General features: G+C 32.6%; 1 protein-coding gene and 1 non-coding gene across 2 annotated transcripts in view; both read right to left on the bottom strand.

Annotated features, from left to right (window-relative positions):
* The window catches only part of LOC141315902 (autophagy-related protein 16-like), a 31,531-nt gene that overhangs the window by 11,988 nt on the left and 4,841 nt on the right, over positions 1–14,702 (bottom strand). Inside the window, exons 3-11 of the mRNA XM_073832741.1 lie at positions 12,219–12,312; positions 11,876–11,981; positions 10,027–10,100; positions 9,701–9,952; positions 6,232–6,297; positions 4,628–4,714; positions 3,996–4,058; positions 3,109–3,153; positions 513–615 (exon numbers count right to left, since the gene is read on the bottom strand). Of these exons, the coding sequence (XP_073688842.1) occupies positions 513–615; positions 3,109–3,153; positions 3,996–4,058; positions 4,628–4,714; positions 6,232–6,297; positions 9,701–9,952; positions 10,027–10,100; positions 11,876–11,981; positions 12,219–12,312 (890 nt within the window). The remainder of the gene's footprint in view (positions 1–512; positions 616–3,108; positions 3,154–3,995; positions 4,059–4,627; positions 4,715–6,231; positions 6,298–9,700; positions 9,953–10,026; positions 10,101–11,875; positions 11,982–12,218; positions 12,313–14,702) is intronic.
* On the bottom strand, positions 163–442 carry LOC141315905 (small Cajal body-specific RNA 6). Its single transcript, XR_012351170.1, has one exon.

The raw sequence follows: 14,702 nt of genomic DNA, 5'->3' as shown, positions 1-14,702 counted from the left end.
ACATTCCCTTAATTAAAAAAATAATAATTTTTTTGCCAAATTGCATGGAAGGATTCACCAAATTCTGACTGAAAATCAAATGGAAATTCAACCAAATCACCTGCTCCTATCCTCTTTAAATCAGAACTGCTCAAGTTTCTTCTGTTTTGAGCTTGTTTTAAAGGTCTCAGCTTGAAAACTTGAGATCATACACCAGTTTAACCGTCTCCTCCCATCCAGCCCTCCGTTGTGTTATAATTCTGTTGGACGCTGCAGTCGAGGTCTCACTTGGTTCTCTAAAAGACTCTTATTTTGCAAAAACATCCATAATATCAGCCGCCACCTTGGACCAGCAATGCACAACTAGAGCATGCTGGGAAAAAAATTTACAGGGGTTGCTGGGAGAGGCAGAAGGACTGGGAGGAGGCCTGGATTTCAGACCTTTTACATCACATCATTGACCTTTGAAGCCTCACCTCTGAAGAGTAAAAAATGCATGAAAGAAAATCAATTTTAAAAAAAAAGACACTCACAAAGATGTGCAGAGCAGTGGAGGGAACTCGGACATCAGCGCACCCCGACGGCACCTCCGCGGCTTCAGGAGATGAGCTGAACGAATTCACAGAGCGGCGTCTTCTGGGGGAAGAAAGGGCATGTTTCACACAGACTGTTCTGAACTTGTCAAGTAAGGATCTTACAGTCTCATGTCTCTTACAAAACATGTCATCTTCATGAAGAGGGTCATTCATGGACTGAAGCGTTTAGAATTGCATGAGTGAATCTGTAGGATTGATTTTAGCATGGCAACATTTTTAGGAATGTGAAATGTGAAATTTGCTTCTTTGACGCACACAAACAAAACCGATGCAAATAAGAGATTTCAAAGCAAACTCAAATCCATGTGCAGCAAATTTGGGTGGGTGATGATATTGATTTTTAAAATTAGAATGCGTGTAAAATACAAGCAAAAAAATGCGTATCTGTCTATTTAAAAATTGTATTTACTTAAAAATAGGAAACACATTATTAGAGTGTTTTCCAAGTGTTTAAACTTTTTGATGTCCACATATTCATTAAATTACTGTGGCCAAATATTAAAGATTAAGTGGACATTTGAGCTAAATGTGACCCTGGACCACAAAACCAGTCATAAGGTAAAATTTGACAAAACTAAGATATATACATCATATGAATAAATAAGCTCAATAAATAAGCTTTCTATTGATATATGGTTTGTTAGGATAGGACAATATTTGGCCGAGATACATCTATTTGAAAATCTGGAATCTGAGGATGCAAAAAAATCAAAATACTGAGAAAATCACCTTTAAAGTTGTCCAAATTAAGTTCTTAACAATGCATATTACTAATCAAAAATTACATTTTGATAGGTTTACAGTAGGAATTTTACAAAAAATCTTCATGGAACATGATCTTTACTTAATATCCTAATGATTTTTGACATAAAAGAAAAATCAACAATTTTGACCCATACAATGTATTTTTGGCTATTGCTACAAATATACCCCAGCGACTTAAGACTGGTTTTGTGGTCCAGGGTCACAAATGTTGTTTAGTCAATATTAAACAAGGATTAGATTGCGCAGTGAAGTGTAAAAACAATCGTCAGGCCGTTGGCGCCCTCTGTAGGCCTTTGATGTAATGCGTAATGTACATTAGCTCTACTGTTTATAATACATTATGTATTTCAACAGTTTTGTGCAATAAAACCATACGACTACTTGCTTTTAGTTCTTTATTTTTTTAACCAATTATTGTCTCATTGCTATTATATATGTATTTTAAGTCATTTTAAAGGTTAATTTTCATCTATTTTTATTACCACAAAAAAGGAACTGTTTTATTTCCAAATAAATTAAAATCTTTTTTTTTTTTTTACATTTTTCTATAGGCCTACTTTGTTTTAATGGTTAATTTTTTGTTAATCAAAAAGCCTGTCTAAGTAATTGAGTTTTACAGTTTTATTTTCATCAAATTCTTTTGCATTACTTTTCTGGATTCCATTTTAATGGTTCCTTTAAATTGTAATATTCAAAAGCATCTCTAATTAATTGATTTTATTAAAAATAAAATGTTCTTTAGTGCAATTGTTGATTTTTTATTTTGGTGGGAAATTAGTCGTTTAGATTAATCAATAAAATAGTTGAGAGATTAATCTATATAAAAATAATCGTTTATAGCAGCCCTACTAATAATCTTTTTTTAAATTTTTTTTTTAGTACTGTCCTTCAGAAGTTTACATGTTTCCCAGACAAAATAAGTTACATTTACCCTGCTCTCTCCCCTCAAAATCATACAGACATTGCTGGAAAGGAATCACATAGACAAAAATGATGGAAAACCAAAGAATTTGGGGAACCTTAAGGATTTTTCTGAAGAACAGCAGGCAGTTTAACTGTTCAGGACAAACAAGGGACTCATGAACAACTATCACTAAACAAAAACACAGTATTAAGAATCAAGTGAATGTAAACTTTTGAACGGGGTAATTTTTATAAATTCAACTATAATTTTCTCTTGTGGAATATATGTAAACATCTTCTATGTGAAACATCTTATTCAGGTCAGTACTAAACAAACGATAACATGCATTTTGTATGATCCCTCTTATGTTGGTAAAATAATTAACATTTTGCAGATTCTGAAAGGGGGTGTAAACTTGTGACTTCAACTGTGTGCATGTGCAATTTACTAAAATATATGCATTTTATGTCTTGCTTTAGTGTCTAGTGATTGAAAACTTATAGACTATATATAATTGCTAAATCAATACGGTGCAAAATGCAAAACCAAAACATATTTCATATAATTTTTACCAGCTTGTCGTCTCAACTGGCAAATCACCCACCCAGCCAAACCTTACACAACTACACACAGAGCAACGGGCAGGCTGCAATTATCACAAAAATATCCCAAATAAGAGCAGCAACCCGCAGGGAATTGCACACATACGAGAAACAGGAAGCATTCAGAGCAGTTACCCACAATCCCTTTCACAGCCGTTCTGAAAAATAATTGTGTTAGCATGCTTCCGGGTTCACATCAGGGGAAAATCAATTTCATACAGACACAAACACACGCACATCCTGACACCACAGTGTGCATCACCTGGAGTCAGATGGGACGAAACCAGGTTGGACAGAATCAGACAAGCTGCAGACACAGAGAGAGTGTAGAATGAGACAATCACACACACACACACACACACACACACACACACACACACACACACACACACACACACACACACACACACACACACAGTTGAATGAGAAACAACCAAACCCAAACCCAAACACACACACACACACACACACACACACACACACACGTTTACATGTTTTATGGGGACATTCCATAGGCGTAATGGTTTTTATACTGTACAAACCGTATTTTCTATCGCCCTAACCCTACCCTACACCTAAACCTAGCCCTCACAGGAGATTGTGCAAACTTTTACTTCCTCAAAAAAACTCATTGTGCATGATTTATAAGCCTGTTTCCTCATGGGGACCTGAGAAATGTCCCCACAAGGTCAAAATTTACTGGGTATTCCTATCCTTGTGGGGACATTTGGTCCCCACAACGTGATGAATACCAGGTACACACACACACACACACACACACACACACACACACACACACACACACACACACACACACACACACACACACACACACACACACACACACACACACACACACACACACACACTCAGTTGAATGAGAAACAACCAAACACACACACACACACACACACACAAATACAAGAGAGAGTCTTACAAAACAACTCCAGGCCAAAATAAGTAATGTTTTGCATATTTAGGATCATTAAGATGTTTTGCATTGTTTTGCATTGTTTTGCATCACTCCATCATGAGTTTTGGTTTCGAATCTGAGTTTAAATATGACCTGGAGATGTTCTAGACCGGTTTTGTGTATAAAATGAAGAAGAAAGGAAATATTTGTGACCATACACACAGACTGAGACATACCCAAAGATATTGGAGATGGAATCCAGCAGTCCAGGAGGAGGAGGAGGCTGAGACACTCGTCTGCTGTGAAAACAGACACGTAAAACATCAGTTACTGCTAGGGATGCACCGAAATGAAAATTCTTGGCCGAAGCCGAACAAAATGAAACACTGGGCTGAAGGCCACAGGCCAATTACAGAACACGCTTTTTGGTTGTTTTTTCCCCACCATGTATTTTGCCATTTTTTTTTTTTTCATCATTGCAAAAATTAAATAGAAAAAATGTTTTTAAAAATAAAATGCTTTTTACAGTTTTGTCTTGATTTTCAAAGAAACAAAAATCAACAACAAAACAACAATTCAAAATTTTTTAACATTCTAGTACAATTTAACTTTAAAATCAAAAAGTTAATAAAATAACATTCTTTGGCCATTTTTAAGACACTCTTCTTGAATCAGGCATGTGTTTTTTTAATGTACAAATAAATGCAGCCTAGCTGAGCAGAAGAGACTTAAATGTACTAATACTAATACAGCTGTTGTAATTATTGTTATTGTTTTGTCTTACTTTTTTTATTTTATTTTACAGAACACTAAAATGACAATACTAACATTTATGAATATTGACTTTTATTTTGGCATTTTGGTTTACCTGGGTGTGCGACTGATCTGTCTGCTTGGTGACGTTTCACCCTTTCCCTTCTCAAGATCCTCTGAGAGAACTTCAATGTCATCATCTCTAGACCAATCAGAAAACAGCATCCAGTGAGATTTCTTAATGATTTAAGAGGTTTACCAACAGCAACAGAAACAAATCAGGGCTTGAATTTATGTAATGTTAAATAACATTTGACATAAAATGATGATATATTTACAATTTGCCCTTATAAAAGATAAAAACTATCCCTCAGAAATTAAATAAAATGATTAAATGTTAAATGGAAAAGATGATATCGATGAGTTTGCTAGGTGTTTGACTTCTGAAGCTGTGTTGTCATTGTTAACTAAAACTATTAAAAATGTTGGTCGTTAAAATTAAACTGAAATATAATAAAATCTAAACATTAGATCAAAAACTTAAAATATAAATGCTGCTTTAGTAACTAACTGAAACAATAAGTGTGTAAGTATTTAATAATAATCCATTTAAAAATAATAATAAAGTACAAAAACTACAAAAACTTAAAAAAAAAAATACTTGAAAAAATTTAAGCTATATACAAAAACAAAATTAGCTAAACAAAATTATTTATTTAAAGTAAAAAAAAAAAAACTAAGAGCAGGTTAAAACTTACATAAAAAAACCTGAAAAACACTCAAATTAAAATTAGATACATTGCTGCCTTTGAAACTAACTAAAATAAGTTCAAACACTAAAATTACTAAAAATAAACAAAGAAATAAGAAAATACACATCTTATTAAAGCTTAACAGAAATATTAAAACAAAAAACTATTGGACCTGTGTTGTTTTTGTTAACTAAACCTTAAAAATGTGTGTAACTGAAATAAACCTGAAATAAAATTAAATATAAATATTAGGTCAAACACTTAAAACACTAAAGTTTAAGCATTAAAATTACATCAAAGTACAAAAATTATTAAAACTGAAAAAACAAATAATAAAATAAGATACATAGCTAACAGAAATATTAAAACCAACACACTACTAGACCTGTGTTGTTATTGTAAACTAAAAATCGTAAAAATGTTGGTAATTAAAATAAACCTGAAATAAAATATAAATATTGGTGAAAAACCTAAAACACTTAAATGAAAATAATAAATGCTGCTTTGGCAACTAACTGAAAAAAAAATATATATATATATATATATATATATATATATATATATATATACACACACATATATAAAATTCAATAAAAATAACAACAAAATTTATAAATAACAAAATACACATCTTATAAAAGCTTACCAGAATTTTTAAAACAACAACAAAAAATAAAAATAACAAAACTGCAAAAAAAAAAATTATGCATAAAAAAAAATCATGAGATAATAAAAAAATAATAACAATACTACATACTGGATACAAATATATAAATTTATAAAATGCACAAAGACTACTTTCACTATAGAAATTTCCATTATTATAAATCAAAATGTTAAAATTTCCTGATAGTTGCAAGTTTTCCTATGACAGACCCTAAATTAAACAACATATATTGCCCAAAACCTCCAACAAACTTCATAATCTCATTGAACGCAGAAGAAATGCTTTCAAACACAAACTTACGGGTCTATAGGAAGAGGTTCCTTCGCTGCGTCTGCCAATTCCTTCTGCAGTTTCGCCTGTCTGCGCCTACAATGATATCAGTGCGTTAAACACAGTTTACACACTCATTTAAACTTTACAGAACCTCCCAGCGCGTTTCAAACAACCAACCAGGTGGAGGCTTATAATGAGCTCATTTCTGAATGGAGGGTCAGGAAACGAGCCCCTTTTTTCAGCATGGATGGTCAGAAACTGACGGGTGGCGGCCAATCAAGCATTTTCATTGTTTTTAAACGACCCTTAACGACTGATCAATTAATCAGCAAGACTGAGTGTCGTTCAGCTCAATAAACACACATATGGGCCGTTAACGACTCCTTTATATGGGTCGCTGATGGGATGTACCGAAATTAAACTTCTTGGCCGAACATGGTTTTTCATGTTTTTTTTTCACCAGTGCATAAATTAAATAGCTATAATGTCATTTTTACAATTTTGTCTTGCTTTTCAAAAAATAAAAAAATCAATTACAAAACAACAATTTAAAAATATTTACTTAACCCTCAACATTTGTAACATTCTAGTAGACATTATAGCCTAGCAACAAAGCACAATTTAACTAGAATTTAATAAGTTAGTAAAATAATATTCTTTGACCATTTTTAAGACCCCCTTCTTGAATCAGGCATGTGTTTTTAATGCGCAAATAAATGCAGCCTTGCTGAGCAAAGCAGATGGTTAGAATAAATGTATTAATAGATCTGTTGTAATGTCTGCGATCATTATTTTTGTCTTACTTTTTAATTTTATTTTACAGAACAAAAGTAAAATTACAATACTAACATTTATGAATGTTGACTTTTATTTTGGCGGAAACCCACAAGACGACCTCAGTACTAGGGCTGTGCAATTAAAGGATAACTATTGCCAAAATGCAACCTGGGCTGTTTTTTTTTACTATAAACGAGACAAACTTATATCTAAAAGCATAATTACGACAAACGAGCCGTTTTTGAGATTGACCGTGATTTAGTTTTGTGGTCAATGGCCGATGAATGGGAGTACTAGGGGCATAACTTTGAGCGCATCAAAATCGATATTTTTCCAACACTAAGAAGGCTCGACACACCATGAAACTTTGCTGGAAGTATGGCCTGGGTCTCTACACATGAACTCCAGCATTGAGAACATTGTTCGTGTACACAGAGTTTACTAAAAAGAAAGTTTTTGAACAACTCACTTTCACTGTTTGGGTTTCCGCTCGCGGCCGTCTTGCCAGTCAAGAAGTGTCCATCTCCGAATGCGAGGAGAGTAAAGATGGATAGCTCCTAAAGCATATTTCCATATAAAGGCGATACTTCGAGCAAAGTTTCATGGTGTGTCGAGCCTTCTTAGTGTTGTAAAAATATCGATTTTGATGCGCTCAAAGTTATGCCCCTAGTATTCCCATTCACCGGCCACTGACCACAAAACAAAATCACGGTCAATCTCAAAAACGGCTCGTTTTTCGTAATTAAGCTTTTAGATATAAGTTTGTCTCATTTACAGTAAAAAAAAACAGCCCAGGTTGCATTTTGGCGATAGTTATCCTTTAATTGAGATTCGGTTTCAATTTCGATTTATGCTTCAAACGATCGTGAAAATGCATTAATCGAGAAAACGATTATTGCACCCCCCTCACCAGTGGTGCCCTTTCGCTCCTCCATAAAAGCCTAATTTCACATGCAAATAATCAAAATCATGTAACGTGACTTTCATAAAACGGGACGTGCTAGATTTATTAATGTTTCTTAGATGTTGTGTTTTTAAAAGCGTGAAGGAAAACTTGCACTGTTCTGTGTCAGTTATGGCTTAAATGATCATAAACGGTTGACAATAAAAAAACATATGTAACAGTATATTGGATCCGTGTGGCTCTTAAAGGGGCAACAAAAATATTCCTTCTGCCGTCTATGTGCTTAATATAAATAAAACAGAAAAATTACTTACTGCTCTTGAATAAAGGACTTTTGTAGTTTTAACTAGAAACAAAGCCTGTTTAATTATTACAGTGAAGATGCTGTTTTATTTTTCATTCAAATAATTACATTCAATTTCTGTAGTATTGTTACACTACTTTAGACTTGCATAAAGTATTAAGTTTTTTTTTTTACTTGTTTTCTGCTGTATTTCTATCTTTAAATTAATCACTAATATAAAGTTTTGGACCCAGTCATAATTGTGTTAAATAATTATGATTTTTGCCAAATCAAGCAGCCCTACTTAGTACTACTTTTTGCTGACAGCAGCAGATTTATGAATGATTCTCATCACGCAGATTTTCCTCGCGCTCTGGACTTTGACTCCTGGCTAAGGTGCTCATGCAGTGCTGTCAGAATAAATACAATTGGTTTGTGTATCAGACAACATAATGTTCTATAGATTATTAATTAGGGCTGAGCGATTAATCGAAAAATAATCGAAATTGACATTCAGAACCTATAATCGATCAAAATTTTCCAGGTCGATTATTTCAATTACTTTCCCTTTAAAAACACTACCGCGTGTGGAGTCAGGTGACCCCGCTCCGTTACGTTACGTTATTCCGCCGACATGTCGATGGAGAGCTTAAACAGTATTTATACAGTAAAAAGTATTTACAGGATATACAAGAGTAATTTTATTTAGAACAGATACTGCTTATTTTCTACTTTTTATATGAAAAACAATGAAAATAATTTATTTTGTTTCCAAAAGTGCAAGTTATTTTCACTAATTTAAGAAAAATTTGACTTTTCTTTTAAAGCAATGTGTGCTTTAATTTCAGTTGTTCAACACTGATGTTCAATAAATAATCATAGATAGTAGATAGTGTGTGTTTCCTTCAATTATTTTAAAATCAAGTAATGCACCCTTCATTCAAAAATCTCTCACTTGTAATATGTGAGCATATTTACTGTACAAAACTGGTCAGTGTACTATGAGGGCAAAAAAATAAATATTATATAAATATAATTAAAATAAAATTGTATTAATAAATAAAATAATCATTCATTAATCGTAATCGAGTCAAAATGTTCAATTAATCGAGATTTAGATTTTAGGCCAAATCGCCCAGCCCTATTATTAATTAATAGTTTAAGGCCATTTGGTGATTTCAGTCAGCAAACACTAACCAGCAACAACCAGCTCTTTCTCTTCTCATGGAAGACATGCGATGCGATACTAAACAGTCTCTCACTGTCGGAGCTTGTAATGATTTTTGCATCTTTCTTAGACAGTTTTAAATGTTTCCTCACTGCCCACATGTTTGCTGCATTAGCGCGCGCCTCTATTTGATCGCGTCACATCATTGTTTGGTATAATTTATTGGCCTTTGCGCTTATTCTGCAGAATAATTTCGGTTGCCGAACATTTGGTGCATTTGTTATTTTCATGCTTTTATTATTTTAGATTACAGCTTGTACAAAAGAAAGGTTATTTTATAAGCACAAACGGTTGTATTTCTGACCTGGTGTCCTTCTCGTTCTCAGCATTGAGTTTATTGGCCTCCTGCGCTTTCTCAGCCATCCAGCGTGTCACCAGCTCCTGATTTTCCTCGGTGGTTTTCCGTAGTTTCTCCTCCAGGGCACTGAATGTGATCTGCAGGGCATCGTACTCGTCTCGCAGCGTCTGATTGGCTCGTTCCAGATCGGCCAGAGAGTTGCGGAGCTCACGACATTCGCCTTCCAGACGGGAGATCTGCTGCTGATACTCCAACATCCTGATAAATACATAAAACATTCATATACTATATATCTAGATCAGATACATAAAGCACATGCAAACTGAACTCACTTGGCTTCATTACTCTGGATCTCTTTGTCTTTCTGCTGAATCTGGTTGTTTAGTTCAATCACACTCTGAGCCAACTGTGAAAACACAAAGAATATATATATATTTTTATTTGAATGTTTTCTCACTAACATTATTGATATTCCACTATAGATTTTTCTTATTTTGAATTTAATTCTATTCATATATGACCCTGGACCACAAAACTAGTCATAAGTAGCACAAGAATATGTTTGTAGCAATAACCAACAATACATTGTATGGGTCAAAATGATTGATTTTTCTTTTCTGCTAAAAAAAAACATTAGGATATTATTAAGTAAAGATCATGTTCTATGAAGGTATTCTGTATTTTTTTGTTATTTTCTACTGTGAATATATCAAAACTTAATATGTACTACTAAAAATTTCAGTTGGACAACATTAAAGCTGTTTTTCCTCAATATTTAGATTTTTTCAAATAGCTGTATCTCGGCCAAATATTGTCCTATCCTAACAAACCATACATCAATGGAAAGCTTATTTATCCACTTTTGAACAAAGTGACCCTCATGACTGGTTTTATGGTCCAGAGTCACATATTTTCTGTTTTCAATTAATTTTTATTTTAAATAAAAACAAATAATGCTAAATTAAAAAAAAAAAAAAAAAAAATATATATATATATATATATATATATATATATATATATATATATATATATATATCTCATTGACAAACACACATAATATGATTAAAAATAAATCAAATTAAACTATGAAAGCCTGTTTTCACCACTGAATAAAAAAAGAAAAAAGGTAGTTCCGGAAAAAAGAAAGATATGTTCAGTGTTTAGTATCTTAAATACTTAACTCACAATTGCGACTTTATTTCTCAGAATAGTGAGTTGCAATTCTGACTTTATAAATCGCAATTTTGACTTTTTATCTTACAATTCTGACCCCCCCCCCCCCACAATTGTGAGTTTATATCACCCAATATTGTCTTTATTTCTCAGAATTGAGAGTTTACATTTCACAATTCTGAGAAAAAAAGTCAGAATTGTAAGTCACAGTAACCTTTTTTTTCAGTGGCAGAAACAGGCTTCCATATTAAACTGAGACTGTCAAAATAAAACAATTCAAAATAATAATAATAATAATAATAATATTTCTTGTAATAGCACATAAATAATACTAAAATAACAGTGATAGTTAAAAATTAAATAAATATATATATTTTTTATTTTTCCCCTTCTGTTTTCACTTTAATATTGGTTACAGTTTAACAATTGTCATGTGTTGTCATTTTATTAGTATTTTTAAAATATGTCTACATATTTATTTTTATTTATTGATTTGACTTATTTTAGCACTTCATGGTAAAAAAAAAAAAAAACTAAAATTAGAATTTTTTTTCAGTTTTAATTAATTAATTAATTAATTTAGTTTCAAATTCATTTTGCACTAAGTAACAACAATTTTTTATGGTTTGAGTTTTAATGAATTATAATAGCATGTTTCCCCACACAGATTTGTTTTTAAAATAGAGTAATGATTTGACTGTCTGAGTAATGACTTCATCTGTTTTACTAAAACAATTAAAAATAAAAAAAATGCCACAGGGGAAATTTTTGAGTGATCATTCAAATGAATCATCAAATTTGATTGTTTAGTTAATTTAACTGATTAGTGTGAACTGATTCACTAAATGAATCACAAAGGATGCTATTATTGCTGTTGATGTTTAAGTAATGAGCTATTGAGATGCTACTGTAAAATCACATCTAAAAATGATCATACTCACAAGTTATTAAAACTAGTCGAATGACGTAAAAACGTCACTGAATATGTGTTTTGGGGGTATTGTTCACCTCTCCTCGTTTCTTGTGTAGCTCCGTCAGCTCCTCTTGATGCTTGATTCTCATCTGAGCCATTTCCTGCTGCAGGGAATCATTGCGGCCACCCTCGACACCCGGACTACACATACACAAACATACAAATACATACTGATTATAACTTTTTATTGTATTCATAATGCAATAATTCATACTTGGTTTCTTCTTGATGAGAATGTTTTACTCTGTACACATTATTTTCCTTTCTTAATGTTACTATGCATTACAAAAGATGTCAATAAACTCAATATTTCAGACACAGAGCTCTAGATTATGTGGTGTTTATAAGAATTGATGAAGAAAGTTTTCCTATGAGCACCTGAGGTCATGTCTGTTCTGTTGCTCATATTTATCGGTCTGGAGACGCTCAGAAAAAACAACCTGAAGATCAGACTTCTCTAATAACCGGTTATCTGGAGACAAAGAGAAACAGAGAAATTGTGGATTGAAATGCTTTCCAACAGGAAAATAAAGTAAAAAAGATGACGACACTATATTATAGAGATGTAACAATATTAACAATATAATCTCAATTTTATCGTGGTCACATGACGATATGAAATGATAGGTCTTCCGGGCAAAAAATGTAGTTTTTAAAATAAATTTAAACTAGGGCCGGGACTCGATTAAAAAAATTAATCTAATTAATTAGAGGCTTTGTAATTAATTAATCGAAATTAATCGCATTTTAATCGCATATAAATATTTGACCTGAGAACAGTGAGAAGTAAGTTTTTTTCATATGGATTTTTAGTATACCATTGAATAATGACTGAATACATAAACTTAAGCAACAAAATATTGTTTATTTTTGTTCAACCAAGTCCAACAGACCAGTGCAATATTGCCATTAAGTGTAGCAATAGGATATACAGTGTTTCCCCTAGGTTTCCATACTTTTTTTTCTCGGTACTTTACCCTACTTTGTGTAATAACGAAAACATTTATTTCAGTGAAAAAATAAATCCAAAACTCTCTATTTTAACATTTTGAACAATAGGGCTTTAAAATCTTTTGCTTTTTTTTTTTTTAAAGAAATTCTTGTGTTTTATTTTTTCTCATAATCAAATGAAAGCATAAACATTTATTTATTTTTAATCAAATGAAAAATAAACCTTTTTAATTTTTGGCAAACAAACAGAGGTTTGCTGTTAAAATCAATAAATAATAATAATTTAACATTTAAATAATAATCGTAGTACAATTAAGTGGTTAATCATGTTGTTTTATTTATCATATATATTGTTTTTTATCAATTATTTAAATAGGAATATTGTTCTGTTTCATGTTAAACCGTACTTTTATTTTGACAGGTTGCCGTGAAGTTTCTGTGTGTAAAGTATGATATGATGCTAGTTTTCTCAAATGAAACGGTAAAAGTGACACTGACAGTAGCTTTGGAGATTGAGTCTATCTGTTCATGTGAGATGCAAATGCCAAAAATTAACGGGAGCATCACGCGTGCAGTAAAAAAAAGCGTCTCTGCCATTCTAACACACAGAGGCAAACGGAACATATCGGATTCATATTAAAACGGTCTTTTTGCATTTCAGTTTTCACAGACACTAGTCCATATCGCGATTTGAATTAAGTGACAGACGAACTTTTGATTTATCAATCCAAAAATCGACGAATTTACGTGGCATTCCGCACTATAGTAAATTCGGTTTTTATGAATGGAGTCCGCGATCCAGTCCGTGTTTTCTTGGAGGAGACATTGTAAACGCGCCCCCCTAAGATAATGGTAGGGGAAACACTGGGATATTTAGAAATATAGCCTACATTTCAGAAATTCAGGTACCCTATAGGTAGGTAGACCTTCTGTAAAAGCATTGAGGTGATACTTGAGGCTCGATGTGCTGCGGTGATATGCGCATTCCTTTGTCTGAACGCTAGTTGGTGCTTCAGTATAATCGGTCCGCTGAAACTCATCCAGTGAGAAACGTTCCGCGGTGCAAAATTAAGTGTGATTAAAATGCGTTAAAAAAAAATTAACGCGTTATTTTTGTGTAATTAATTAATCTAAATTAACGCGTTAAAGTCCCGGCCCTAATTTAAACATCTTATTCTAATATAAAAGGTCTTTAAATTTGCGTAAAGTTGTGGGCCATTATGCTTTGACATAATGCATCTGTCAAACAAACTAAAACTGAAAGCACAATATGGCTTAATCCTTACATTAAGTCAGTTTTCGCTGTGTGTTTCAAAGGCTAAGCGAAGCATGCACTTTCAATGTTTTCAGCGGCTCAGAATGGATCAGTTCACTGTGAATGAATGCAATGAACTCATTTATTGCATGTGCTGTGATTTGGGAGTGCGTTTGGGAACGCAACAACCACCAGTTACGCTTTATTTTCATTACAGCGTTTTACTGAATTAGTACTAAGACTAATTTTTGTGAACCTGTTTTCACTGAATCTGGAGTTTTCCTTCAAAATAAAAGCTCTCCTGCTGTTTCCATCAAAGTTAAAGCTTAAAATTGCAGTATGAATTGCTGACAGCTACTGGTTTATATGGGTAACATTACTGCAGTGCAAATTAAAAAGAGCTCTTTCAAGTGTAGAAATGAGGAATAAGTATTGTAATTTCCCTACTGTAGATCGAAGCAAAAATAATATACCTATTAAATAATAATTTTCATTTATTTTACTGTGCAGTTGTTTCACAATATATTATGGAAGCCTGTTTCCACCACTAAAAGAAAATAAAATAAAAAGGTTATTGCGACTTGTTATCTCACAATTCTTATTTTTTTCTCAAAATTGTGAGATATAAACTCACTATTGTGAGTTATAAGGTCAGA

This window comes from Garra rufa, unplaced genomic scaffold, assembly GCF_049309525.1.
Source record: "Garra rufa unplaced genomic scaffold, GarRuf1.0 hap1_unplaced_049, whole genome shotgun sequence".
Classification (NCBI taxonomy): Eukaryota; Metazoa; Chordata; class Actinopteri; order Cypriniformes; family Cyprinidae; genus Garra; species Garra rufa.
The sequence above is the reverse complement of the archived record's forward strand: the minus strand, read 5'-3'. Positions and strand labels throughout refer to the sequence as shown.